This window comes from Schistocerca piceifrons, chromosome 2 (genome assembly GCF_021461385.2).
Source record: "Schistocerca piceifrons isolate TAMUIC-IGC-003096 chromosome 2, iqSchPice1.1, whole genome shotgun sequence".
NCBI classification, from domain to species: domain Eukaryota; kingdom Metazoa; phylum Arthropoda; class Insecta; order Orthoptera; family Acrididae; genus Schistocerca; species Schistocerca piceifrons.
In genome coordinates, this window is record NC_060139.1 from 1,081,561,370 (window position 1) to 1,081,588,463 (window position 27,094).

The window sequence follows — 27,094 nt, forward strand, 5'->3', positions numbered from 1 at the left end:
TCCACCAATTATAACTGCACGAGTGGGGTGCTTATTTGTAATGAGATTCAAGTTTCCTTTGAAGGGTTCAGCTATTATATCATCTGTGTCGGGGGGTCGACAGAAGGAGCCAATTATTATTTTGCTACGGCTGTTGAGTATAACCTCTACCCAAAGTAATTCGCAGGAACTATCTATTTCAACTTCACTACAAGATATACTACTACCAACAGACACGAACACACCACCACCTGCTATATTTAATCTATCCTTTCTGAACACGGTTTGCGCCTCTGTAAAAATTTCGGCAGAATTTATATCTGGCTTTAGCCAGCTTTTTGTTCCTATAATGATCAGCGTCAGTGCTTTCTATCAGCACTTGAAGTTCTGGTACTTTTCCAACACAGCAATAGCAATTTACAACTACAATACAGACTTCTGCTTGGTCAATTCTCATCATTTCTTTGCCCTGTACCCTTTGAGACTGGAGCCCTTTTTTATCTTTTCCAAGACTGTCTAATCTAAAAAACCACCCAGTCCACACCACACAGCCCCTGCTACATGTGTAGCCACCTCCTGTGTGTAGTGGACACCTGACCTATTTAGCGGAACCTGAAACCCCACCACTCTATGGCACAAGTTGAGAAATCTGCAGCCTACATGGTTACAGTACTGCCTGGGCCTCTGATTCAGACCCTCCACTTGGCTCTGTACCAAAGGTCTGCAATTGGTCCTGTCGACGAAGCTGCAGATGGCGAGCTCTGCCTTCATCTCACTAGCAAGACTGGCAGTCTTGACCAACTCAGATAGCCACCTGAAACTAGAGAGAATCTCTTACAATCCATGGTGACACACATCATTAGTGCCAACATGAGCCACCACCTGCAGTTGGCTGCACCCTGTACCCTTCATGGCATCTGGAAGGACGCTTTCCACATCTTGGATGACTTCCCCTGGTATGCACATGGAGTGCATATTGGCTTTCTTCCCATCCTTAGCTGTCATATCCCTAGGGGGCTCCATCACCCGCCTAACGTTGGAGTGCCCAATGAGATGCAGTCCCACCCTCTGCGCTTGTCTCTCAGTGGGACCCTTTCCATATTTGGAGGGAGCTGCTCTTTGCTATAGATGTGACTACCGTGGGTGATTTAGCTGTATGGAATGGTCTTCCCTGTGTGGAATGGGTGGCATCTGCCGAAATGGGGGTATTGTTTTTGGTTTATAGGTTCAATGTGAATGGAGGCACTGATTTACACATCCTCTAGGAGAAGGTATATGTTGAGGAAGAGCGCTTGTTGGACCCATATGAAGTGAATGAAGGAGAAGGTGTTGAGATTCTAGAGGACTGTGTCATCAGTGAATCTGAACCAGGTGAGTCAATTGGGATTCTGGGTGGTAGGAAAGATTCCTCTAAACAGCTCATGAATGGGTCAGCACAGTATGATGCCATGCTGGTGTCTGTTGCAGTACCACAGATTTGATTTTAAGTGATGCCTTCAAAGGACAGTTAATTGTGCAAAAGCTATACTTGTTCATGGTGATGAAGAAGGAGGTTATAGGTTTGGAGTCAGTAGGATAATGGAAAAGTAGTATTTAACAGCAGCAAGGCCATTGGCTTTGAGGATGTTAGTTTAGTGGGAGGTTGCATCAACAGTGATGAGCATGGTGTTGTACAGTAGTATCCATTATTGTGTGCAGTAAAGGGCATCAGGTAAAATCCAGATTGACAGTGGGGCAAACGAAAGGTAAGGGGCTGGAATTTACTGACTACTAGCAACTTCTACTGACTCAGAAGTTGGGACTGGTGTGCACCAAGAAAAGTATGCCAAATAGTACTCCTTAGGAGTTCACAATTGTTTGTGTTCATCATGCCTCCTGTTAAATCAAAATTACCATAAAAATTAAGACCTTAGGTTTGATAAATGATGTATTGACTATTTATGGCAGGATTGCTCTGCAATGAACAAACAGTAAGTGGATCATGTGCCCTCTGAAGTTTAACTTCAGGAACATATACATTGATGGCAAAATCAGCTGAGAAGACTCTTCAAAGATAGTTTTGATTTCTTGCAGTGTTGGAATACACAAATTATTCAAATGTAGCTCATTTTGTGAATGGCATTGTTAAAGAACTGTGGCCTCAGGGAATTTAAGAAGAAAAACTTCTTGTTTTGTACTCCAGTGCTGTGGCAAACATGCTAATGGTGGCAACTGCCCTGTGTGCATTCTGCAGTAGCTGCATTTAAACAATGGAAACATCAAAAATGTAGGAAAAGATAGATTACTACTAATCATAAAGACAAATGCTAAGTTGCACAATTAAAAGACACTAACACAGAAACTTTCAGCCACTGCCATCAATAGGAATAGAGAAACAGACCATTCATTCACATAAGCAAGCATACTTCTTGCATACATGACCATCAACCTTGGTAGTTGCACTAAAGATGTGGGCAAGAGTTGTTTGAAGTATTATGTTCTATAACAATGCACAAAAAGAAAATTGTGTAAGAAGTTCCTTAAACTGTTTTAAAACAATTACGAATTTGTTACTTCATTTACAGTGTGGTAAATATGCCACAAAAGCACCAGAGGGGTGCTTGGAGATAGCAAGTGTGGTGATAAAGAGAAACTTAAGTTCAGATTATGAGCTGTGAAATGAGCCAAAATGATTCAGAGGCAGACTTTAGTTCATTTCACAATCTGCTGAAGCACCATGAAAATAAATAAATGAAATACTTTGGCAAGCACACAAGGTCACTCAAAAATTTCATTGCACAGGAAAAGCTTGTTCTTGTGATCCATCTAGACATAACATGAATAATGGGGTGGTTTACTCTAAAGAATGTTGCACAACCAGACAAGAGAAAGTAATACAGTACTAGCATTTCAGAGCATCTTGTCAGGGTCTAACTGAATTATTATGTTTTTAAAAATATATCTGGCCTTTCAATTAGATTTGCATCCAACATTAAGAGAATACATGTAGCAGTAAATATTAAGATCATATTACAGTACCTTAGATTGACAATATGAAAGAAATCGTAAAATTCATTACTGCCCATAACATACACAACTACTGGATGTCGCACTGGTTAATCATCTCTAGTTGAATTGCTCATGAACTGGCAACACTGTCTCAGAAGGTAGCCGTACCACATTTCATCAGAAAGTTGCATGCATCTGTATTTCATGTGCCGTATGTTGTGAGGAGCTCATTTTGGCTCTGAGCACTACGGGACTCAACTGCTGAGGTCATAAGTCCCCTAGAACTTAGAACTACTTAAACCTACCTAACCTAAGGATATCACACACATCCATGCCTGAGGCAGGATTCGAACCTGCGACCGTAGCGGTTGCGCAGTTCCAGACTGTAGCGCCTAGAACCGCTCGGCCACTCTGGCCGGCAGGAGCTCATTTTGTTGAGTTTTTACAGAAATGGGGCAATTTGCATTAGAAACGAAAATTGATATTGTGAAGTGTTACATAAAGATAAGCTCCATCAAGGAATATAAAGAAATGTTTCAACCAAAGTATCCTGGTAGGAAACTCCTCTCGACCAGCACTATTCAAGATCTGTACAAGAAATGAAGGGCTGTAGGTTCTGTTCAGAATGTGCAGAGTGATAGACAACTGACACTGAAACTATAGACAGATTCACATGGACATTATGAGAAGTCTCTGCAAGTAAGTAAGAAGGTTTGATTTGATTTATTTCATCTTGTAACATACAATATTCAGACCATGTGATCTGTTGTACTGGAGACATGTCAGTATATAATTTTAGGGATTTAGTTTACAGACTTTTGACAATGTTGACTGGAATATTCTCTTTCAAATTCTGAAGATGGCAGGGGTAAAATACAGGGAGTGAAAGGCTATTTACAATTTGTACAGAAACCAGATGGCAGTTATAAGAGTCGAGGGACATCAAAGGAAAGCAGTGGTTGGGAAGGGAGTGAGACAGGGTTGTAGCCTCTCCCCATTGCTATTCAATCTGTATATTGAGCAAGCAGTGAAGGAAACAAAAGAAAAATTCGGAGTAGGTATTAAAATCCATGGAGAAGAAATAAAAACTTTGAGGTTCACCGATGACATTGTAATTCTGTCAGAGACAGCAAAGGACTTGGAAGAGCACTTGAACAGAATGGATAGTGTGTTGAAGGGAGGATATAAGATGAACATCAACAAAAGAAAAATGAGGACAATGGAATGTAGTCAAATTAAGTTGGGTGATGCTGAAGGAATTAGATTAGGAAATGAGACACTTAAAGTAGTAAAGGAGTTTTGCTATTTGGGGAGCAAAATAACTGATGATGGTCAAAGTAGAGAGGTCATAAAATGTAGACTGTCAATGGCAAGGAAAGCGTTTCTGAAGAAGAAAAATTTGTTAACATCGAGTATAGATTTAAATGTCAGGAAGTCGTTTCTGAAAGAATTTGTATGGAGTGTAGCCATGTATGGAAGTGAAACATGGACGATAAATAATTTGGACAAGAAGAGAATAGAAGCTTTCAAAATGTGGTGCTACAGAAGAATGCTGGAGATTAGATGGGTAGATCACATAACTAATGAGGAGGTATTGAATAGAATTGGGGAGAAGAGGAGCTTGTGGCACAACTTGACTAGAAGAGGGGATCGGGTGGTAGGACATGTTCTGAGGCATCGAGGGATCACCAATTTAGTGTTAGAGGGCAGCGTGGAGAGTAAAAATCGTAGAGGGAGATCAAGGGATGAATACACTAAGCAGATTCAGAAGGATGTAGGTTGCAGTAGGTACTGGGAGATGAAGAAGCTTGCACAGGATAGAGTACCATGGAGAGCTGCATCAAACCAGTCTCAGGACTGAAGACCACAATAACAACAACAACAACAACAGTTTACAGACTTAAAAATGATAACAAGTATAGTTATCAAACAATTTTCTAGCAATACAATTCTTTTACATTTTTGTACAATCTTTTATTTATTTACAGAGATGTTAGTTGCCCTGTTTAAATTATCACCTCATCATTATTAACTTTATTAACTCCACTGAATTATAACATTTATCCACTAAGAGTTCATGTAATTTTTTCTTTAGATGACCAATTTCCATGCTCAGAATACCACAGGCCCTTAACTCATTGTATATTTTCATACTAAGGTATTGAGAAGTCATAGAATAGAGCTTTAATCGGTGTGGAGGGGGCATAAAATTTTGTTTTTGCTTAGTTGTGTTGGTGTGTTTGAAGTGAAATTCTTTGAAAAGTTCAGGTTTACTGTACAGGAAAATTAGAATTTCAAAAATGTATAATGATGGGACAGATAATATATTTAGTTTTTTAAACAACAGATGACATGAGGTTCTTGGACGTGTGGCACACATCTTCCAAATGATTCTTTTTTGAAGTTTTAACATCTGTACCGTAAAACTTGAATTACCCCAAAAAATTATGCCATGTTTGCTGACAGATTCGAAGTAACTATGGTATACATTTTTTTGGCTGTCCATGTCTATTACATCATCATCACAGCAGATTGGTGTATCTAATGCATCATGCACTAAAATGTATGAATTAAAAGCCTATAATGGTACAAGATTTGAAATTTTAGTATCAAGAAGAAAGAGTTCATTATTGTAACTGGCTGCTAACATCAATTGCTAATGGTTAGGTGGACCCCTTCATGTCAGGTGAGGCCTGGTTTCACTTGTCAGCATATGTAAACTCCCAGAACTGCAAATACTGGTCACAGGACAACCCACATATTCTGGATAAAGAACCTCTCCACTAAGAGAAGATACATATTTGGTGTGTGTTGTCCAGCATGCACATTATTGGCCCCATATTTTTCAGTTACACCTCAAACAGTGCCAGATATATAGAAATCTTTGACTCTTTCTATGCACAATTAACTGATGCAGAGAAACTACATGCAGTATTCCAACAAGACAGAGCAACTGCTCACACATCCTACCAAGGTATGGCCCACATCACCAACGTGTTCCCTGAAGACAGGCTTGTAAGTAGAGGCCTCTGGCCCCCAAGATCCCCAGACTTAACATTGTGTGATTTTTATTTATGGTGCACACTAAAAAGCAAAGTGTGTGCTGACAGTCCTCACAACAACTGATCTTAATCGGGACATTACTGGAGAAATGAACGAGATCACACCTGCAGAATTACAACATGTTGTTTCTAGCATCCTCACATGAAGTTAGCAATGCCCGGATGCCCATGGCCACCACTTCCAACATATCTTATAAACAGTTAACTACACATTTTTAATGTTACTATTATCTGTTCTTTTTAAACTAGTTCATTGTAACTTGAACCTAGGTACGGCACACACCACTTCTATGTGGGACAAATCTTATGGATTACCCTGATTAGGAAGACATCATATGCAGAAGAGTATGCAGGTATATTGAAAACAAATACATGTTGGTGTTCTGTACTATTGCCTCTAGGCAGGCAATTTCACCATATGTAATATGTAAAGTGAAGCATCCATGGTCTATGTTAATTAAAGATGGCTTTCAAAATAGTAGTGGCATGTAGATGTGTAATTTATTTATCAAAACTTTATCCCAATCATGTTTGTTTTATAAAAGTAGTGGCATGGACCACAGTTACTTCAAGAAAGGGTTACCATTTCCCAGTGCCAAAAATGAAACATTACTCACAATGCAGAATACAGATACACAGTAACATTAAACACTTTGTCTCTGATACTAGGTACTTAACTGATGGAAAAAAGTATTGCAACATCAAGAAGGACTTGTATGGTATAAACAACAGTTAACAGGCATGCTTCTACATCTTAAAGGTGATGTCTGTTCAGATTTTGTTCTGCCATGTAAGAGTGGTGCTAGCAGCGTTACTATGAGGGTGCAAATCGTGTTTGCATTAAATACATGCAGTAAAAATTATGAGTGTCAGTTATCTTTGAGATGAGCTGATGTTGGTCAAGAACGTTTTAAGGCAACAAAGATGCAATCTTCAACAGCTCATTGAGTTTGAACAAGGTCTTATGATAGGTCAATGAGAAGCTGGATGTTCCTTCTGTGATATTAAGCATTATCAAGAATGTAGCTACTGTACTTGACTGCTTGCAGTGGCGCTCATGAGAATGTATGGCGAGAACAAGACTGGACTCTGGATGTCCATGTGGCACTACCAAGAGGGAAGATCATTGTGCTCAGCGTATGGCTCTGGCACATTATACTGTATTTTCTGTTGTGGACTGGCAAGACAGCCAATCCACAGTGACGGGTAACCGAAAGGCACGCGCTTAAACTCACGCAGGCTGGCGTGAGGTCTGAAACAGGATACGTAATGAATGCTATAAAGAAAAGTACGTAGCTTCTGGAATACTTAACTTTAATCCATAATTGTAGAACATCGCTCTTGATGATACATGCTTCATATAACAAATATCAATTGAATACGGCGCCTTGCTAGGTCGTAGCAAAGGTAGCTGAAGGCTATGCTAACTATCGTCTCGGCAAATGAGAGCATAGTTGTCAGTGAACCATTGCTATGAACATCGGCTGTACAACTGGGGCGAGTGCTAGTAAGTCTCTCTAGACCTGCCGTGTGGTGGCGCTCGGTCTGCTATCACTGACAGTGGCGACACGTGGGTCCGTCATATACTAATGGACCGCGGCCAATTTAAAAGCTACCACCTAGCAAGTGTGGTATCTGGTGGTGACACCACATTTTCAGCAGCAATTTGAGCAACAGCTGGAACCACAGTGACAGAATGAACTGTTACAAATCATTTACTTCAAGGACAACTCTGAGCCAGATGCCCTGTACCATGCATTCCACAGACCTCAAACCACTGCCATTTGCGACTTTAGTGGTGTGAAGCATGAGTTCATTGGAGAACAGGGTGGAGGTCTGTTGTGTTTTCTGAGGAAAGCTAGTTTTGCCTCAGTGCGAGATGGCCGTGCATTCGTTAGAAGGAGGCCATTTGGTCTGCAACCGACCTGTCTGGATACTGGACACACTGGACCTACAATTGGAGTTATCATCTGGAGTGTGATTTTGTATGACAGTAGGAGCAATCTAGTGGTTATCCAATGCACCCTGGTTGCAAAATTGTGTGTCTGTCTGGTGATTCAACCTGTTGTTCTGCTGTTCCTGAACAGCACTCCAGCAGATATTTTCCAACAGGATAACAGTCACCTGTATACTACTGCTATAACCCAACGTGCTCTGCAGAGTGTCAAGATGTCACCTTGATGTGCTCAATCACCAGATCTGTATCCAATTGAGCACGTATGGGACATCATCAGATGACAACCCCAGTACCATCCACAAGCAGTATTAACCATCCCTGTATTGACTGACCAAGAGTAACATGCATAGAACTCCATCCCACAAAACTGACATCTGGCACCTTTACAGCACAATGCAGGCACATTTGCACACTTGCATTGAACATTCTGGTGGTTACATCAGTTGTTAGTGTACCAGCATTTCACATTTGCAATGGCTTATCTTGTGCTTAATTTAACTTGTGATCTTGCAATGTTAATCACTTAAATTGCTATCTAGAGAAATGTATTCCCGAAATTTCATTACTCTACAATAATTATTTTCTGGTGTTGTGATTTTTTTCCCATCAGTGTGTTAGTGGTTATTAGCACTTTCTATTCCAAATCATTCTTTTTTTTTAAAAAAAAAAAAAAACTTCGCGAAGTTAAAGTGTTTGAAAACTGGGCAAAAACAGTTCTTTGTTATAGTACCTTTATTTATTTATTGTATTAATGCATCCTCAACAGGTAACTTAAAGGTCCAACTACTCTTTCAGGACTGTATGCTACTATTGGATTTTCTCATAAGATCCGATATGTAAAAGTGCTTATTGATGACCTAGAGTCTATGAGAGCATTCCCTATTAGAAGCTGTGTTGAATGTGCTTTTAGCTGTAATGGTCATTTATTTGCTGCTGTCAATGGAAATATAATACAAATATATTCTTGCATAACATTTCAGAATGTTTATACTCTGAAAGGACATAATGGGAAGGTAAAAACTTTTTCATTTCTTTATCAAGGTTATATTAAAAAAATAATGATCAAAAGGGTCTGTAGCTTTTTATTCCTTTTAGATTCGCTCACTTGCTTGGATTGAGTCTGATGACAAACTTGTTTCTTGTGGAACTGAAGGTGCTGTTTATGAATGGTATATTCCTTCAACCCGGAGAGTAGGTGAAACAATAATAAAGAGCTGTGTTTTCTCTGGGATAACAGTCTTTTCATATGGAGGTTCTCTGTTTGCTGTTGGAAGTGATGGAAAACTGAGAGAAATAAGTGATTCTGAGGTAAAAAAGGTCATTGTTATCTAAGCTGATTTTCTTTTAAACAGAAGCAATTTCTGGATATTATTACTATAATTTTATTTTTACAGGTCATAAATGAAGTGGACATTTGTGAACAACTTGATTGCATTACTATCACACATGATAACTCAGTTTTATTCATAAGTACTTCATCTGGCACTATTTTCTCCTATCCATTGCCACTAACTGAGACACCTCATCCCAGGAAACAGGCAATTCACAACCACTCAATTACACGTGTGAGTACCATTTTAGTATTATATAGTTGTTTCTACTATGACAATCAATCTCATACTTTCAAGAAGAAGTTTATTGGTGATGTAAATTGTCTGCAAGACTCTGCCTCTGTACTCACAACTTCTGTTGGCAATATCTTTGACAACACTATACTCCCAGCTATCAACCAAACCCTTCAGTTTTCACAATGATCCTTTCAGTTCCACCTTAAAATTCAGTCAATAATAATTAAGTAGAGCAACTTCCAATTCTACCTTCAATCTAACAACACAGTTATCTTCTTTAGCTTATTTATGCTCTAAAATATCTGATCTAGCTTTCAACGGCGAACTACTCTGAAAAATACTATTTTTACTTTTCCCAACAGAACTCATCTATAAGCTGAAACTACTAAAAGAGTGAGGAACAGCATAACTTGTTTCACAATCATTCAAACCTACAAAAGCCCCATCCATTCAATCTTCAGTTTTTGCAGATGTCACTTAGATTTATACTTCTCCCAAATTCTATTTCAGCTTACAAGTTCATGAAAGCCATGCTCCTTATCTTACCTTTCTCATACATGTCCTTTGCCAGCCATTTAAGTTCACACACCACTTCAAATTCTGACAATATCTCCTGAAATTCTGCACATGCCAGTACCACACATGGCGGAAGCAAAGCTTCATGTGTGCTGCTCATTTGTCACTGTTCTGGGTCCACTGTCATATCTCTACATGTGTATATTTCATTCTCTTTATATGCCCACTTATCACACCCTATCCCAAGTTAGTTTAACTGACTGCTCCTGCACAGTGGAGAATTTCTGTCAAAATTTGTTCCCTCCATAAATTATGATTCCATTACCATCACACACAAATTCCACTTTTAAAAACCTTACCCAAATTACACTTGCATTATAACCTTTAACATCCCCATTCGAACTCATATAGAATCTAAAGTTAATAATTTGACACCAGCATAACACGCTGGTGCTTTTTTATGGTTTATGATGTATAACACAGCACCACATGCTAATGACTGAGACAGTAACATAAAATTATTAACTTTCATTATACACTGTTACTCATCTTTAACTGAAGGATGATTGTATCGTAATGTGGCAGACCAAGAGTCATTGTATTACAGTGGCTGATTCTTTATACACTAAACAGCCTGTTCCACATTCTGTTTCAGTACACAAATATTCAAACTCATGTACTTACTTTTTCATTTATGTTAATTACCTGTAAAACATATAAAGGTTCAAGTTATCAGACATGTAAACATTACTATTTTTACAGCAGGACTGCACACAAGGGGTCCAACCCCAACAAATGTCGGGGGCCGGGATTTGTGTGTGTGTGTGTGTGTGTGGGGGGGGGGGGGGGGGGGAAATATCTCTCTGTGTATTCTTGTTCTTTATTCACTTATGATTTTTTTGAAGAGTGAAATTTGTGCTGAACTGTCTGTGTTGCACTATCATACAAGCACATTCAGTCAATCGATAAATCTCCACATCCAGCCTTTGAACATTGTCAGTGACAAATAATCATAACTTTTCTAGAGATTAAATATACATTCAAATGTGGACTGAATTATTTTCTAAAAGCCATCTGGTGACAACATTGATAATGGGCCTACAGGAACTCAGAGACTCTAGTGTTATGACTTTGCTGTTTCAAATTTAAGTGCTGTGCTCTTATTTACATTTATTCAGTTAGCAGCGGTGTGCAAGCTGTTTTTGTGAAAGTGAGCCTTCTTTGCTTGTGCAGCTACTACAGATATCATGGTCTACCAGGTGGTTGTCTTTATGTTGTTTTTAATGTGAGATAGGTTACAAAATTTTAAAAATAATTTAGTACAACTTCTGTCATTTTTCTTTAAAGCTCTCCTTATTCATGTAAACATATTTTAGTAGGTATTTTCATTGTTTATTTCTAGGATAATGTTGTGTTATGAACATAGCATAGCATAGAAGTGATCAGAAAAACATAAATACAATGAAAAGTTCATGTAAGAGACACAGAAAAAAACGCTAGGTAGCTACTTGTTGCCAAAAGATAATCCAGTGTCAAATGTAAGTCACCATTCAATATTAACAAAAGCAGAAACTTGTTCTGAGTGATCACCTAAACTAACTGCATCTGATGTAGGCAGGCATTTTTCCGCCCGATGAAGGAGAGTTAAGTGAGCAAAAGTCTTAGTCTGCACCCCATGACCATGACTGGAATCCAGTTAATAATAGTGATAGAGACAAGACTGTGGAAAAGGGCATTTCAAATGCTGCCCTTAAAACTGTTCCACAACAGTTTGTAGACAAAGTTGGAAATTTACAAGCATCACTTGTATTCCAAATGCTCTAACAACAAACTTGAAGTGAAAATAGATTTTAAACTATACTTCATTCTTCCTGATCATGAGAACAGTTTGTTGCATAAAAATAATTATTTAGCAAGGAGATGTTATGAACAAAGCCTAATGCATTCCACATTTCAGATACTATTTCTTAAAGAAAGAGATTTGTTTATGTGAGCTCTTAAAAAGAATTTAAGACGTTAATATCTTTTTAACCCCACGAAATGTGACTTTGAGAAGAAGTAGCCACATACAAGAGGCAGATAATGGTAAATTCTTGTGGTTAATTGAGTTATTGACTAAGTATATCTCATTTTAGGAGAATATACAATTTACGTTAAAAGCCATCAAGAGAAATAAGAGAAGGTAGCAAACTATTTATCTTCAAGAGCACAGAATGAGCTATTATCTTTGTGTGAGGATATTAAACAAAATCTTAGAAGAAAGGTAGGAAGCTCTATTTTCATTTATTTGTGATGATACTCACGATATGTCTAAGACTCAACAGAATATTCTGATGCAGAGGCATCCAGAAACATTTTCACCATGTTTGGGGATAATGCCATTGGACACAGCATGGCAATAAATGGGTTTCTTATTTTAAGTAGGATCGTTTCAACTTCAGCTACTCTCCGTATTCAGGAAGATCTTGCGGGGTTTGATGAACATTCTTTAAATGCATTTGCCCACAATGATCCACTTCAGTGTATTCAAGTGCTCACAGATGTGATAAGCTGTGATCATTCCACCATCATGAAACATTTACATGTAATGAGGAAGGTTCAAAAATCGGTTGTATGGATATTGCATGCTCTAAGTCAAAATAAAAAATCAGCTGATAGCCTTATGTGCAGCTCTACTTGCTCATCATCAGTTGTCTCATGAACACTAACCATTCCTATCCTGTAACATTAATGGTAATGACAAGTGGTGTCTTTATGTTAACATAAAGAGAAGAAAGAAATGATTGAGCCTAAACAAAGCAGCAACTCCCCATAGAAAGTCCTCATATACTGACAAAAGATAATGTTATACATCTGGTAAAACAGCAGTGGTGTGGTGTACAAGACTTGATTCCCAGAGGTATAACCATTGCTGCTGACATTTGTTGTCAACAGCTGCGATGTCTTGCAGATGTAGTTCGAGAACAACAACGAAAAAGATTGCATGAAGTGATGCTAGTCCACCATAACACCTGCCTGGAAACACTATATGAGAGTTGTGCTGGAAAGTCATTCTGCACTCACCTTATTCACCTGACCTCGCACCCTTGGATTTTCAGGTTTTCCACACTGTTGAATTGTTTGAAGGAAATCATTTTGTCCATTCACATGATACTAGAAAAAAAGAAAATTTTATGCTCTCCACTCACCACCTCAGACTGTATGCCTGGGGACCTCAAAACATGAGAATGAAAATTTGTAATAAATTAAAAGGGAACAAGTTGATGCAGATGAATTTAGGTCAATTTAAAAGAAAGCTATATGAGGTACTGACACTGAAGTGTTATTACTCAGTGGATGATTTCATGCAGGACAGGCTGGAAATTTGAGCTGGATTTAATGTGTTACATAGATATTCCTTGTAGTGTTATTATTTATTGTAGTGCTATTATTTATTAATGTAAAAATCATTGTAACTGCATTATAAATGTCTCCTGTATGCAAACCAAGTGGACTGCAAATGTACGTCATGAGATGAATAAAACACAATTCACGATTCAATTCACAAGCTTCAAGGATCTTCTTTTGTGGACAAAAATGGATTCCAGTTATTGCCCAGCAAATTTTTCACCTCCACACCATGTGATTTCTACAGTTGTGGAATCCAAAAGTTACCCCAGCATTGAGAGACTGTTGTGAATAGTGAATGGGAGTATATTATTGATGACTAATTCTCTGTTATGTGTATCTGTTGTGTTTATTAAATTTATGGGAAAACATTATGAACTTATGCATCAACCCTATATTGAGAACATGGGATGGTAATGACAATTACTTCAGTACTGGTACTTCTTATAATTACAAAATTCAAACACCATTAGCTTCAGGATATCTTTACATTTCTAAATAATTAGTTATTCAGCCTTCCTATTTATAATTAACAGTATTGTTAAAATAACTTTTACATTTAATATACAGATTTGGGAACTTTGTTGCAATAATACTTGTTCCATAAATCATAAATACAATATTTCGTAATGATGTGGAACTGTTGGTTTAACATAAGGTTTCTTTACATAGTTGGCTATCTGTCAGACTTTTAATGCTACTTGGTAAGTGACCAAAAACTTTTGTGGCAGCTTAATTCACCCCTTTCTGTGTCAAAATCATTCTTTCTTCTAGTGTTGTAGCTACACATTTTGCTATTATTTTTTAGTTGGAATAGGTTATTTATAACAAATTTCGTAAGTGAATAAATGTATTGTGAAGCTATTGTGATATCCCTAGTTACTTAAATAAATGTCTGCAAAGTGATCTTGGGTGGACTCCACCTATTATTCTGATTACTTACTTTTGTGCAATGAGTACTTTTTTCCTTAGTAATTAATTACCTCAAAATATGATTCCATAAGAAAGCAGTGAAAGAAAATTGTCATAGTTAACTAATTTATGGATATTGCCAAAATTTACAATAACCCTAATAGCATAAGTAACTGAACTCAAATGTTTCAGCAGATTATCAATGTGTCAATGTGTTTCTTCCAATACAATTTCTCATTAGTGAACACACCCAAAAACTTGGAATGTTTTGCCTTAGCTACAGACTCTACATTTATTAATGGTGTTGTGCCATTTACCATACAGAACTGTATATAACACATTTTATCAAAATTTAATGACAGTCCATTTGCAGAGAACCATGTAATAATTTTCTAAAATACATTATTTACAATTTCCTCAGCTAATTCTTGATTTTTTGGATGTGATTACTAGTACTATCATCAAAAATAACTATATGAAGATAATAACTGTTCCGAAAGAACAGATACCAATGATGACCATTCAGCTTCTCTAGAAAGAAATGATAATTAATCGAAACCCTCAGCTGCCAACAGGTTTTGTCGATATACCTCGATGGGTACAGTTGAAAATGTGTGCCTAGACCGTGACTGGAACCCAGGATCTCCTGCTTACATGGCAGACACTCTATCCATCTGAGCCATCGAGGGCACAGAGAATAGCGCGACTGCAGGGACTTATCCCTTGCATGCTTCCCATGAGACTCACATTTCCAACTGTCCACAACCTACATTTGTAAAGTTCCAAAAGGAAAAAGAACTACTTTTGCATCTTCATGAGTACAGAGTTGCAAGTAATTAATATATATTAATATTAATAAGGGATCTAAGACTGAACCCTGTTGGACACTGTTCCTGATACCTCCGCAGTTAGGGGACTCTTCTGATTTCAGCAGACCATCTGCACTGTTAATTTCAACATTCTGCATCCTTACAGTTACGTATGAACTACACCATTTGTGTACTGCCCCACTCATACCACAATATTTCAGCTTGTCTTGATGGATTTCATGATTCACACAATCAAAAGCCTTTGAGAGATCACAAGAAACCCCAGTGGGTGATGCTCAATTATTCAGATAAACACTTTTAATATTTGATCAGTAAAGGGGTATACATCATTTTCTGCTGGGAAGTCTTTTGGAAAACCAAACTGACACTTTGTTACAGCTTCATTTTTACAAATCTATTTCTACATCTATATTTATACTCTGTAAAACACTGTGAGGTGCATGGCAGAGAGTACGTCCCATTGTACCAGTAATTTGGGTTTCTTCCTGTTCCATTCATGTATGGAGCATGCGAAGAATGATTTTTTGAATGCCTCTATGCATGCAGTAATTAATCTAATCTTATCCTCACAATCCCTGTGTGAGCAATACAAAGTATGACTCCAGAGTAATTATTTAAACCAGTTCTGTAAACTTTGTTACTAGATTTTCTTATGATAGTTTACATCCATCTTCAAGAGTCTGCCACTTCAGTTCCTTCAGTATCTCTGTGACACTCTTCAAGGATTAAACAAACCTGTGACTATTCATGCTATCCTTCACTGTATGCATTCAGTATTTCCTGTTAGTCCCATCTAGTAGGTGGGTCCCACACACTTGCCACATGTTTTGTCCACAAGTGAACATATATGATCATCCCTACAAAGTGTTACACCTGGGTATTTGTATGAAATGGCTGATTCCCACAGTGACGTATTGATATTATAGTCATAGGATATTATGTTGTTTCCATTGTATGTAGTGCAAAATTTTACATTTCTATACATTTAGAGCAAACTGCCAATCTCCGTGCCATGTTGAAATCTTATTAAGGTCTGGCTGAATATTTATACAGCTTCTCTCAGATAGTGCTTCATTATAGATAACTGCATCATCTGCAAAAAGCCTGACTTTACTAGTAATATTCTCTACAAGATCACTCATTTACAACATGAACAGCAAAGATCCCAAAACACTTCCCTGGGCCACACCTGAAGTTACTTCTATGTCTGATAATGACTCTCCATTCCAGGTAACATGTTATGTCCTCCTAATCAAAAAGTTCTCAATCCAGTCACAAATTTCACTTGATACCCCATATGATCATACTTTTGTCAATAAACATATATCCAGTACTGAGTCAAATGCTTTTTGGAAATAAAGAAACACTGCATCCACTGGATTGCCCTGATCGAAAACTTCCAGTATGTCATGTGAGAAAAGTGCGAGTTGGGTTTCACATGATCGATGTTTTTGAGAGCCATGCTGGCTGTCACTGAGGAGGTCATTCTGTTCCAGGTACCTCATTACATTTGAGCTCAGAATATGTCAAAGATTCTACAATAAGTTGATGTCAGTGATACTACATGGTAATTTTGTGGATCACTTCTACTACCGTTCTTGTAGATGTGAGTGGCCTGAGGCTTTTTGATAGAACTAGGCATGGCTTTTTGTTTGAGGGGTCTATGATAGATTGTAGCTGGAAGAGGAGCTAACTCAGCTGAAAATTCAGTGTAGAATCTGACAGGGATTCCATTGGTGCCTGGAGCTTTGTTCAATTTTAACATTTTCAGCTGTCAACCAACACCACTGACAGTAATTTCATTCATTTTTTCAGTGGTATGAGGATTCAATTGGGGTAATTCTTCTGGGCTTTGTTTTGTAAAGGAGCATTTGAAAATGGAGTTAATGAAAGGTAATGCAGAAGAAGTGACTCGAATCGTAAAATATGTGGGAACACATGATCTTGTATATGTGGTCAAATACAAGGAAAAACTCTGAAGTTGGCTTCTATATATAAATAAATGTATGTATTGCAAGGATTTTTGGCTTAGATGATCTGTGCACACTTCTACACTGGTATCCCGACGAATAACACTGCGGAATAAGTTTATCTCTATCAAAACCTCAAAAATGTGTAGCACCAAAAAAGAATGTCTTCTGCCTGTTTTAGGTGACAACGCAGATTTTATTTATTTATTTATTTATTTCGTGTTCCATAGATCCATATGGGAACATATCCCTGGATGTAGAATGAGTCAAAGTTTTTTACAGATTATTGTTTTGTGCACAGATACATTGATCTTATCATTAGGTTAAAGAAACTGTGAAGTTTAGCATATACCCTTACATATTAGTTGAGATACAGGACATCTGAAGGAATATACAATCATACATAAATTTGGGTATTGTTCTTAAGTTATACAGGCATCATATACAAACATACATAAATTTGGGTATTGTATCAAGTTACACTGTACTTACAGAGTATGATTAATCAATTGTAGAGGTCACACAGTAAGGTTTAAGCACAAACAAAAGATTCTATGCATTTTTGCTAAGAAATTCATCAATACTGTAACAAGATTCATCTAAAAGGAACTGCTTCAGATTTCCTTTAAACTTTGGCATGTTTCCAACCAGTTCTTTAATGTGCGGTGTGAGGGCAATAAAAATCTTGGTGCCACTGTATAAAACCCCCTTCTGGACCATGCTTTTCGTTTTTAGCTCATAATGGGTATCCAGTTTCCTTCAGCTGTTATAACTGTGGTGCAAGCTATTGATTTTGAATAAGTTGCTATTTTTTTAAACAAAGCACATCAAGGAAAAAATATATTTGGCAGGTGTTGTAACGATTTGTAGAGCTCTAAACAGATCCCTGCATGAGTGCCTAGTATGTACTCCACACATAATTCTTATTGCTCGCTTCTGTGCATGGAACACTTTTTTGCTATTGGTTGATTTCCCCAAAATATTATACCATAGGCCATAAGTTGGTGAAAATAGCCAAAATATGCAGTTTTTATTGTAATCATTTCCCTAGTTATATTTAGATTAAAGTTCACTCTTGATCACGTTATGTCTGTTTTAATGAGTAACAAGGAGAGCTCCACCTACCAACCCAAGGGAGCCAATGGGTCTGATGATGGTTTTATAGAAAAAACCGAAACCGGTTACTCATTAAAACAGACATAACGTGATCAAGACTGAACTTTAATCTAAATATAACAATTAATTGATCACTGTATTCCAAAAAATGTTTACCAAAATTGTGCATTTCCCTAGTGTCTGAAATTATTCTTAAGGCAAATGTTACTGAGCTTAGCCTTTAGCACAGATCTTGAATATGGTGGTGCCACTTCATTTTGCTATCTATATGCAGACCCAAGAATATGGAGGACTCAACCTTCAAAATCTTGTGCTCACCCATTTTTAGGTTCATTTCATTAGTAGCATTTGTGTTAGAAGAGAAATGAATGTAATTTGTCTTTTTTAGGTTGACTGTAAGGCCACTGGTTTCAAACCAGTTTGTGATATCTGCAAAAGCTTTATTTGCAGCCTCATTTGACACATTCCCTGAGAGATTATTAACTGATAAAGTGGTGTCGTCAACAAACATGCGTATTTTCCCATATTCTGTACATAGTGCTAAGTCATTTATAAATATTATAAACAGCAGTGGGCCTAATACTGAGCCTTTGGGTACTCCTACAGTAATGGAGCCCCATTCTGAAGATGCCTGGCCACCATGCAGTCCTTCCATGATTACTTCTACTTTCTACCACACAGATAGGATTCAAGCCACGTGCCTACGGTTCCACCCTTTCCTAGGGTTTTGGCTTTACTCAAGAGAATATGGTGACTTAGACTGTCAAAAGCTTTTGACAGGTCACAAAATATTCCAGCCATCATCATATTATTATTTATGGCTTCCATAACATTGTCAAGAAAGGCATGTATTGCATCCACAGCTGATACCCCTTTCCTAAAGCCAAACTGGCTACTGCTGAGGATGTTATATTTACTAAGATGCTCAACCATTCTGCTATGCTTCAATTTCTCTAGTACCTTGGAGAAAACTGAGAGTAATGAAATTGGTCGATAGTTTGTAGCCTCAGTATTTTCTCCCTTTTTGTAAATTGGGTCATATAAGCCCATATTTTAGCCTGTCGGGAAAAACACCTTCTTCCAATGACATATTACTAATATGGCAGAGGACTGTACTTATTTCTTTACAACAGTATTTCAGTAACTTGCTGGAAATGTTGTCAACTTCAGAAGAATTTTTACATTTTAAAGAAATAATTATTTTTTCTAATTCTATCACTGTAGTTTTTTGAAGATGTATTTCATCTATTTGTTAGTTAAGGTGTTTTGCAAGTATTTTGTAGCTTTCTTAACAGAACCCTGGCATCCCATTTGGTTGGTGACTGTTAGGAAATGATTGTTAAAGATATTAGCCACCATTTTGGGAGCATCCACCGAAAGGCTCCCAGTTCTTAAGCTAATCACTTCTTTGGCAGATAGGCTTTTCCCCGTCTCGCTTTTCACATATTTCCATATGGTTTTCATTTTGTTATTTGATTTGTCAGTTTTCTTTTTTAGATACATACTTTTCTGGATCACCTTCCTTAATATCTTAGAGTACACTTTATATTGCCCCATCACTGCAGTATTGTTAGACTGTCTGGCTGAGGCATACAATTCTCTTTTTGTTATACATGAAATTTTGGTGCCCTGGGTAATCCATGGCTTAAATGCAGGGTTACATTGATTTTCTCTGACTCTTTTATTTGGAAACACCTCCTCAAAAAGATTTGATGTTAAATTAATAAATACATTAAATTTTGTGTTGACACCTGCTGAGTTGAATACTTCAGACCAGTCAACTAACTGTAGCTTCTGCCTGTATGTCTCCATTGTTTCTTCATTTATTGGTCTCACATTTTTCCAGATAGCTTTTGGTTTTCTGTTAAGATTTAAATGGGGGATTGTCAGAAGTATAGCATCATGATCTGACAGCCCATTTAGGACTTGACTGACTGTCAAGATACTGTGCCTAGACTTATCAACAAACACATTATCAACTAGAGTACTGGATTGGTCAGTTAACCTAGTGGGAAATTCAACTAGTTGCATTAGATTGTAACAGCTCATTAGTTGCTCCCCTTCATTCTGTCAAAACTTTCATTCTGGAAGTTTACATTAAAGTTGGCTAGTATTTTGACTGAAATGTTTTTTTCTGTCAATTTTGATAACATTGCTTCAATCTGTTTGAGAAAGATTCCAAGATTACCTGCAGGCACTCTGTTAATTGATAATTTGACTACTGATACACTATTTGTTGCCAGTTCTATACCACACACTTCAAAGTGTTGCTCAATACAAAATTTGCTTACATCAAGAGTTCTAAATACTACATTATTTCTAACATAAATCACTGTTCCACCCATATCCATGTAGGATCTGCAATATTGAGATGCTAAACTGAATCTGTCTAAGGACAACATCAGTGAAGCATAGTATATCTGGTTGCTTTTCTCTTTCAATATCATTTCTGATGAAGCTACTCATCAATGCATTACTTTTTCAACAATTTTGGATAAAACTTTCAGAAGTGAGATTGGGTAGTAGTTGTCACCATCAGATCTATCCCCCTTTTCATGCAGTGGCTTAACAAAGGCATATCAGTTTATCCAGAAACAGTGGCAGCACTAGGCGAAATCTGGACGATGGTGACTAATCAGCTTTGCGAGACCTCTTTCACTTTACAGTCAGAAAGAAAATGTTAAATTAAATGAGCTGAATAATACATGAACAATAATTATGCACAAATTTTATTATTGTAATGTGCAAGGATTATTCCAATGAAAAAAATTATATTAAACACACACACATTAGAATAAATGAAACTTCCAGTTTTTTGCCTCATTGTATTTTTTAAAAATTATGTCGTAGATAATACCAGCTGCTATTTATGCTTCGATTGACAGTACTGACAATGCAGATAGTCTTTCTTGGCACATCACACTTCTTAAGTATGTCTTAATGAATTTTAGCTTTGACACAAACTTCTCTTGGCAGAAGCTGTACTGACCAAAACTTTGAGCATTATTTTGATTGTTATGTGAAGATTTGGGTATACTTCTTCCAAATTATTTTTGTGATATGAACTGAATAAGTTGTTTTGGGTCTTTGAGTCCTGTAGGTTGGATTTTAAAAGTTAGAGTTCCTCATAAAGTTTGATAGGCTGTCTGTTGCTATTTTTGCCTTCTCAAACTATTGTACGTAAATCATTACAGTGTTTGTGAAGGTCGTCATTGGATAACAATTTCAAACAATTCATATACTAAATAAAACTAAATTGTTCAAAATATTCATTGACCACTTTGAATCGACATTCAGTGTCGACAGTTATAGCACCTATTGTTGTGTTAAAAAAAGCTAACTAATGCATTTCAGCAATTGTATAGATTCATCAATTTATTCATAACAGAACATTTGTTTCTTTCTGTGCTATTCTTCTTTTTAAGCTGTGACTCAGTTTTGTAACTACTTTTTTCTACAGACAATCAAGCTTCTGCAATGTTTGTTTCAAGCGGTGTTACAGAATTCTTGAATCCAATCACGAAATGAACATAAAGTGTCAGTAGCGACTTTCAAGTTCTTTGAACTGATTGCCATAATTTACTTATATTGTTGACACGTAGTAAAACCTCATACCACACATGGTCCGCAGCTCGTGGCCTAGGGGCTAGTGTTGTTGCCTCTGGATCATGAGGTCCCAGGTTGAATTCCCGGGTTGGGGGATTTTCTCTGGCCGGGGACTGGGTGTTTGTGTTGTCCTCATCATTTGTGAGAGTGACAAGATTGGATTGTGAAAATAAAATGGACTGTATTAAAATTGGGACTTTTGAGTGCACCACAAACCAAACATCATCATCATCATCATATGGCACCTGAATTGCAACAATAAACTCAAAAGTTAACGTTTCCTTCAAGACTGCTTCACAGTTGCTGAGAGTTTCGGAATCATCAGTTGTATTTTTCAGGTCACTCACACTTTTGATGATGTAATCAAACTGCAAAAATATTGGTTTTACAGCTCCGATTCTACTTTCCATCGTGTTTCAAACAGAGCTTTCAATGTCAATTTCGATTTAGTTTTACAAAGAGCCCAACCCTTGCTTCATTTTGTAAAAAGCACATGAATATTATTGATGAAGGTGGAAAACATTTCAGCTGTTGTAGAAGTGTTAACAGTATCTAGCAAAAGCAAATTCCAATAATGGCATCTGTAGGGTTTGAACGAATCACATGGATTAATATTGAGTATTCTTGTTCTAACACCTTTATTAATGTCAACCATATTGGCACCGTTATCTTAATCCCTGTCCTTGATGGTTTTGTAGGTCTAAACCATTATTTTCCATTTCCTTTTTGACCAAACCCTAACAGCTTTTGAAAATAATAACATGGTATCACTGGTATTATGTGACCTAAGCAAAGCTTTCGATTGCATTCCTGTTGACATACTACTGGGGAAACTAGAGTTTTATGGGGTGAGAGGGAGCAGTGTCTTGAAAGGAGGATATAAGATGAACATCAACAAAAGCAAAACAAGGATAATGGAATGTAGTCTAATTAAGTCTGGTGATGCTGAGGGAATTAGATTAGGAAATGAGGCACTTAAAGTAGTAAAGGAGTTTTGCTATTTGGGGAGCAAAATAACTGATGATGGTCGAAGTAGACAGGATATAAAATGTAGGCTGGCAATGGCAAGGAAAGCGTTTCTGAAGAAGAGAAATTTGTTAACATCCAGTATTGATTTAAGTGTCAGGAAGTCATTTCTGAAAGTATTCGTATGGAGTGTAGCCATGTATGGAAGTGAAACATGGACGATAAATAGTTTGGACAAGAAGAGAATAGAAGCTTTCGAAATGTGGTGCTACAGAAGAATGCTGAAGATTAGATGGGTAGATCACATAACTAATGAGGAAGTATTGAATAGGATTGGGGAGAAGAGAAGTTTGTGGCACAACTTGACCAGAAGAAGGGATTGGTTGGTAGGACATGTTCTGAGGCATCAAGGGATCACCAACTTAGTATTGGAGGGCAGCGTGGAGGGTAAAAATCGTAGAGGGAGACCAAGAGATGAATACACTAAACAGATTCAGAAGGATGTAGGTTGCAGTAGGTACTGGGAGATGAAAAAGCTTGCACAGGGTAGAGTAGCTTGGAGAGCTGCATCAAACCAGTCTCAGGACTGAAGACCACAACAACAACAACAGTGAGCACTTTATCTGTGATAAATTCTTATTTAAGTAACCGAAAACAATTCGTTTCAGTCAGAAATTTAAATTCTTCCATCATGGAAATCAGCACAGGTGTACCACAAGGGTCTATCCTTGGACCATTCTTCTTCATTGTCACTATTAATGATTTACCTAAAAATATAGCTCACCCATTTGTGTGTTATGCTGACGATACAACACTACTTACCACACATCAGAACATTTTAGATCTGAATAACCTAACAAAAGAAACACTAGATAAGGCCCTGGACTGGTTTGCAGCCAATAAACTCCTATGCAACCCTGACAAAACACAACAACTTCTAATGGGAACATCAAATGTAGTAGGCAATAAGTCGGTAAAACTCTTAGGTATTCAGATTGACTCAAAAATATATTGGGAGGAACATGTCAATCATGTATGTGAAAAAATATCTCGGGTGGCATACCTTCTCTTGAAACTAAGGGAGGTAGTGAGCTTGGAGTACCCCAGGGTGACATACTTTGGGCTATTCTAGTCACATATTTCATATGGTCTGATTATATGGGGGCACTCCCCTCACATCAAGAATGTATTGAAATTACAAAAAAAAGTCATACGTATAATATGTAAAAGAGGTCATAGGGAGCACTGTCGTCCTCTTTTTACCAGACTCAGAATACTTACAATTATAAATCTATGCATCTATGTGTCTGTACTCTATGTTAAAAATAATATTTCAGAATTTATTGCCAGAAGGGAAATACACGAACACAACACCAGGGCTAATGGTAATTTAGACATACCGCACCACAGATTAGTGAGAACAGGAAATTCCCACAAAGTTAACCCACTCGAAATGTTTAATAAACTGCTAGTTCATGTTCAGTCTATGGATACAAATTCTTTTAAAATTAAGTGGTACATCTGGCTGTCAGATCATCCATTCTATGACATTACAGAATTCTTTGAGATGCCTGAGGAGAATATAAGCATTTAAAAGTTGTCTGTAGTTAAACATATTATTTTGTGCTGTGGTTAATTGTGTGTAATTACAAAGTTTATATTATAAACAATAAAATACCATATTATATTAGATTATAAGATAGCTTGTTGCATTAACTTTTAAAAGCTATCCTTTGTAATTTGGTACACTGCCATGCTTCAAATGTATTCTATAATGTATTGACAGAAGTTTATTATATTATTCTGTATGTACTAGTACATCTTGTATGACGAAGCCAGTATCATTGTAAAATGATCTACGGTGAATAAAATTCTTGATTCTTTAAAATGGCATTTGCTAAATACTCTCCCATTGTTTCTGTGATGGCAGTAAACCCAATGAAATGTTCCTCTATCTCTCCAGATGAGTAATTACAAAATCTTAATATTATTGACATTTGAAACTTCCTGGCAGATTAAAACTGTGCGCCGGACTGAGACTCGAACTCGGGACCTTTGCCTTTCGCAGGCATGTGCTCTACCAACTGAGCTACCCAAGCACGACTCACACCCCATCGTCACAGCCTTACTTCTGCCATCTCCTACCTTCCACATTGACATTTCTTCCACACGACTCGGATCCCTGGTACAATCCAGCAAGAAGGCATAATACTTTGCTTGTTTGACTGTTTATAATTTCATTAATAACATATCTGGACATTAATGTAATTAATTCATTTTGTACCAGTATGTCGTGGCTCAAATAATACTGACAAAGTAGCTTTTCATTAATACATTGCAAGTGCTAGACCATATTTGAATAACAACTGAAATAAGTCCATAAAATTTCCACTATGTCCGATATTGCTCAGGTTAAGGGATTGTCGATGCCCTCTAAACACCAGATTGTGTGAAGCTATGTACTTTATTATATCAATCAGTCTTTCAAATTAGTTATACCAATACCTTTGTGATTTTATAATCAGTCCCTCGTTTTACTTATTTATTATTTTTCTGTGTTTGATTCCTTTATAGAATTCCATTCATATAATCATGCACTCCATGTGTCCTTGAATTTGTTCATGTCTTTGTAATATCCTACTTAGAACTTTCCAGTCACAACATCCTTCTTTTAGCATCTTGGTTTTCACCATTACTCAATTTTCTAGTAAAATGAAATTTAGTAAAATGTCTTTTATTTGCATCTTTGGTGTAATTTTCATCAGGTTTCTCTAGGTTTCGTTAGGGACTATTTTGAAATAATTTATGATGATGAGAATCTGTTACTAGAAATACCAACTTTCCTGGATCTAATTTATAAATGGCTCTCTTATATGAACGGTTTGCTCTTGATTATCAGTTTATTCAGCTCACAATCTCCGATCACAGCAGTTTCACCCAACTCTGATGATGTGTCAGAAAGTGCAACAGATTCATTTGACCCTGAAGCTGCTTCTGTTTCAGTAACTAAAGACACTTGGATAAGAGCTTCATCAGAAGTATCTGGAGCAATTACACCTGAAGTTTACTTAAGAAATTTCATATATTCGAACTCATAGCTTTGTTGTATATAATCATCTCAGCTTTTCTTTTTCTTTTTGATACACCAGATTCCCATTTTCACCCTCTGCCTCTGCCTCTTGAGGGTCCTCCAGACATGATGATGTAAAAAATATTTTGTGCTACAGACTTTCCTTCTCATCCTGCCCAGTAAGTCTCCCCTGATCCGGGTATCTGGGTGATTTTTCTAAAGTGTACCCCTTTCCCTAAACCTCTCCAGTCCTTTTCCTTCACCCCTCTTCCTTCCCCTTCAACTCCTCCACCAGAAGAAGGAGCCCCTGGCTCTGAAAGCTTGTAAAAGTTAAATCCTTTTGTGTGTGTATGTATGTGTTTGTGTGTGTGTGTGTGTGTGTGTGTGTGTGTGTGTGTGTGTGAGTGAGTGAGTGAGTTGGCCTGCTGACGCTTTGTGAGGAGATTTTTTATCTGTCAATTTACATCATACTATCAATAATTGATTTTTTCATTGAGTTTTTATAGAAATCTAGTCTACCTGTCCTTTCAGCTGCCCTATTTCCCTTTCAACAATATTCCAAATTGTTTTATCTACATCTACACTCTGCACAGCACCATGAGATTCATGGCAGAGGGCATGTCCCACTGTACCAGTCTTAGGGTTTCTTCCTGTTCTATTAACATACGGAGCATGGAAAGAATGATTGTTTGAATGCCTCTGTGCATGCAGTAAAAATTCTAATCTTATCCTCACGATCCCTATGTGAGTGACACATAGGGGACTGTAGTATATGTCTAGAGTCATCAATTAAGACCGGTTCCTGAATCTTTGTTAATAAGCTTTCTTGGGATCATTTATGTCTATCTTCAGGAGTCTTCCAGTTCAGTTCCTTCAATATCTCTGTGACACTTAACCATGGATTAAACAAACTTGGGACCATTCAAGCTGCCCTTCATTGTAAATGTTCAATATCCCCTGTTAGTCCTCATCTGCCACAGGTTCCACAAACTTAAGAATTATTCTAGGGTGGGTTTCATGAGTGATTTGCAAGCAATCTCTCTTGGGGACTGATTGCATTCCCCAGAATTCTATCAATAAACCAAAGCCTACCGCAAGTGAACCTATGTGATCATTCCATTGCATATACCTACAAAGAGCTACACCTGGATATTTGTATGAGTTGAC

The 27,094-nt window shown here is 37.3% G+C and overlaps 1 protein-coding gene across 1 annotated transcript in view; it reads left to right on the forward strand.

The window, feature by feature from the left end:
- The window catches only part of LOC124776139 (cilia- and flagella-associated protein 57-like), a 178,294-nt gene that overhangs the window by 124,459 nt on the left and 26,741 nt on the right, over nt 1-27,094 (forward strand). The window contains exons 6-9 of the mRNA XM_047250976.1: nt 8,782-8,999; nt 9,082-9,294; nt 9,381-9,551; nt 25,623-25,859. Of these exons, the coding sequence (XP_047106932.1) occupies nt 8,782-8,999; nt 9,082-9,294; nt 9,381-9,551; nt 25,623-25,859 (839 nt within the window). The remainder of the gene's footprint in view (nt 1-8,781; nt 9,000-9,081; nt 9,295-9,380; nt 9,552-25,622; nt 25,860-27,094) is intronic.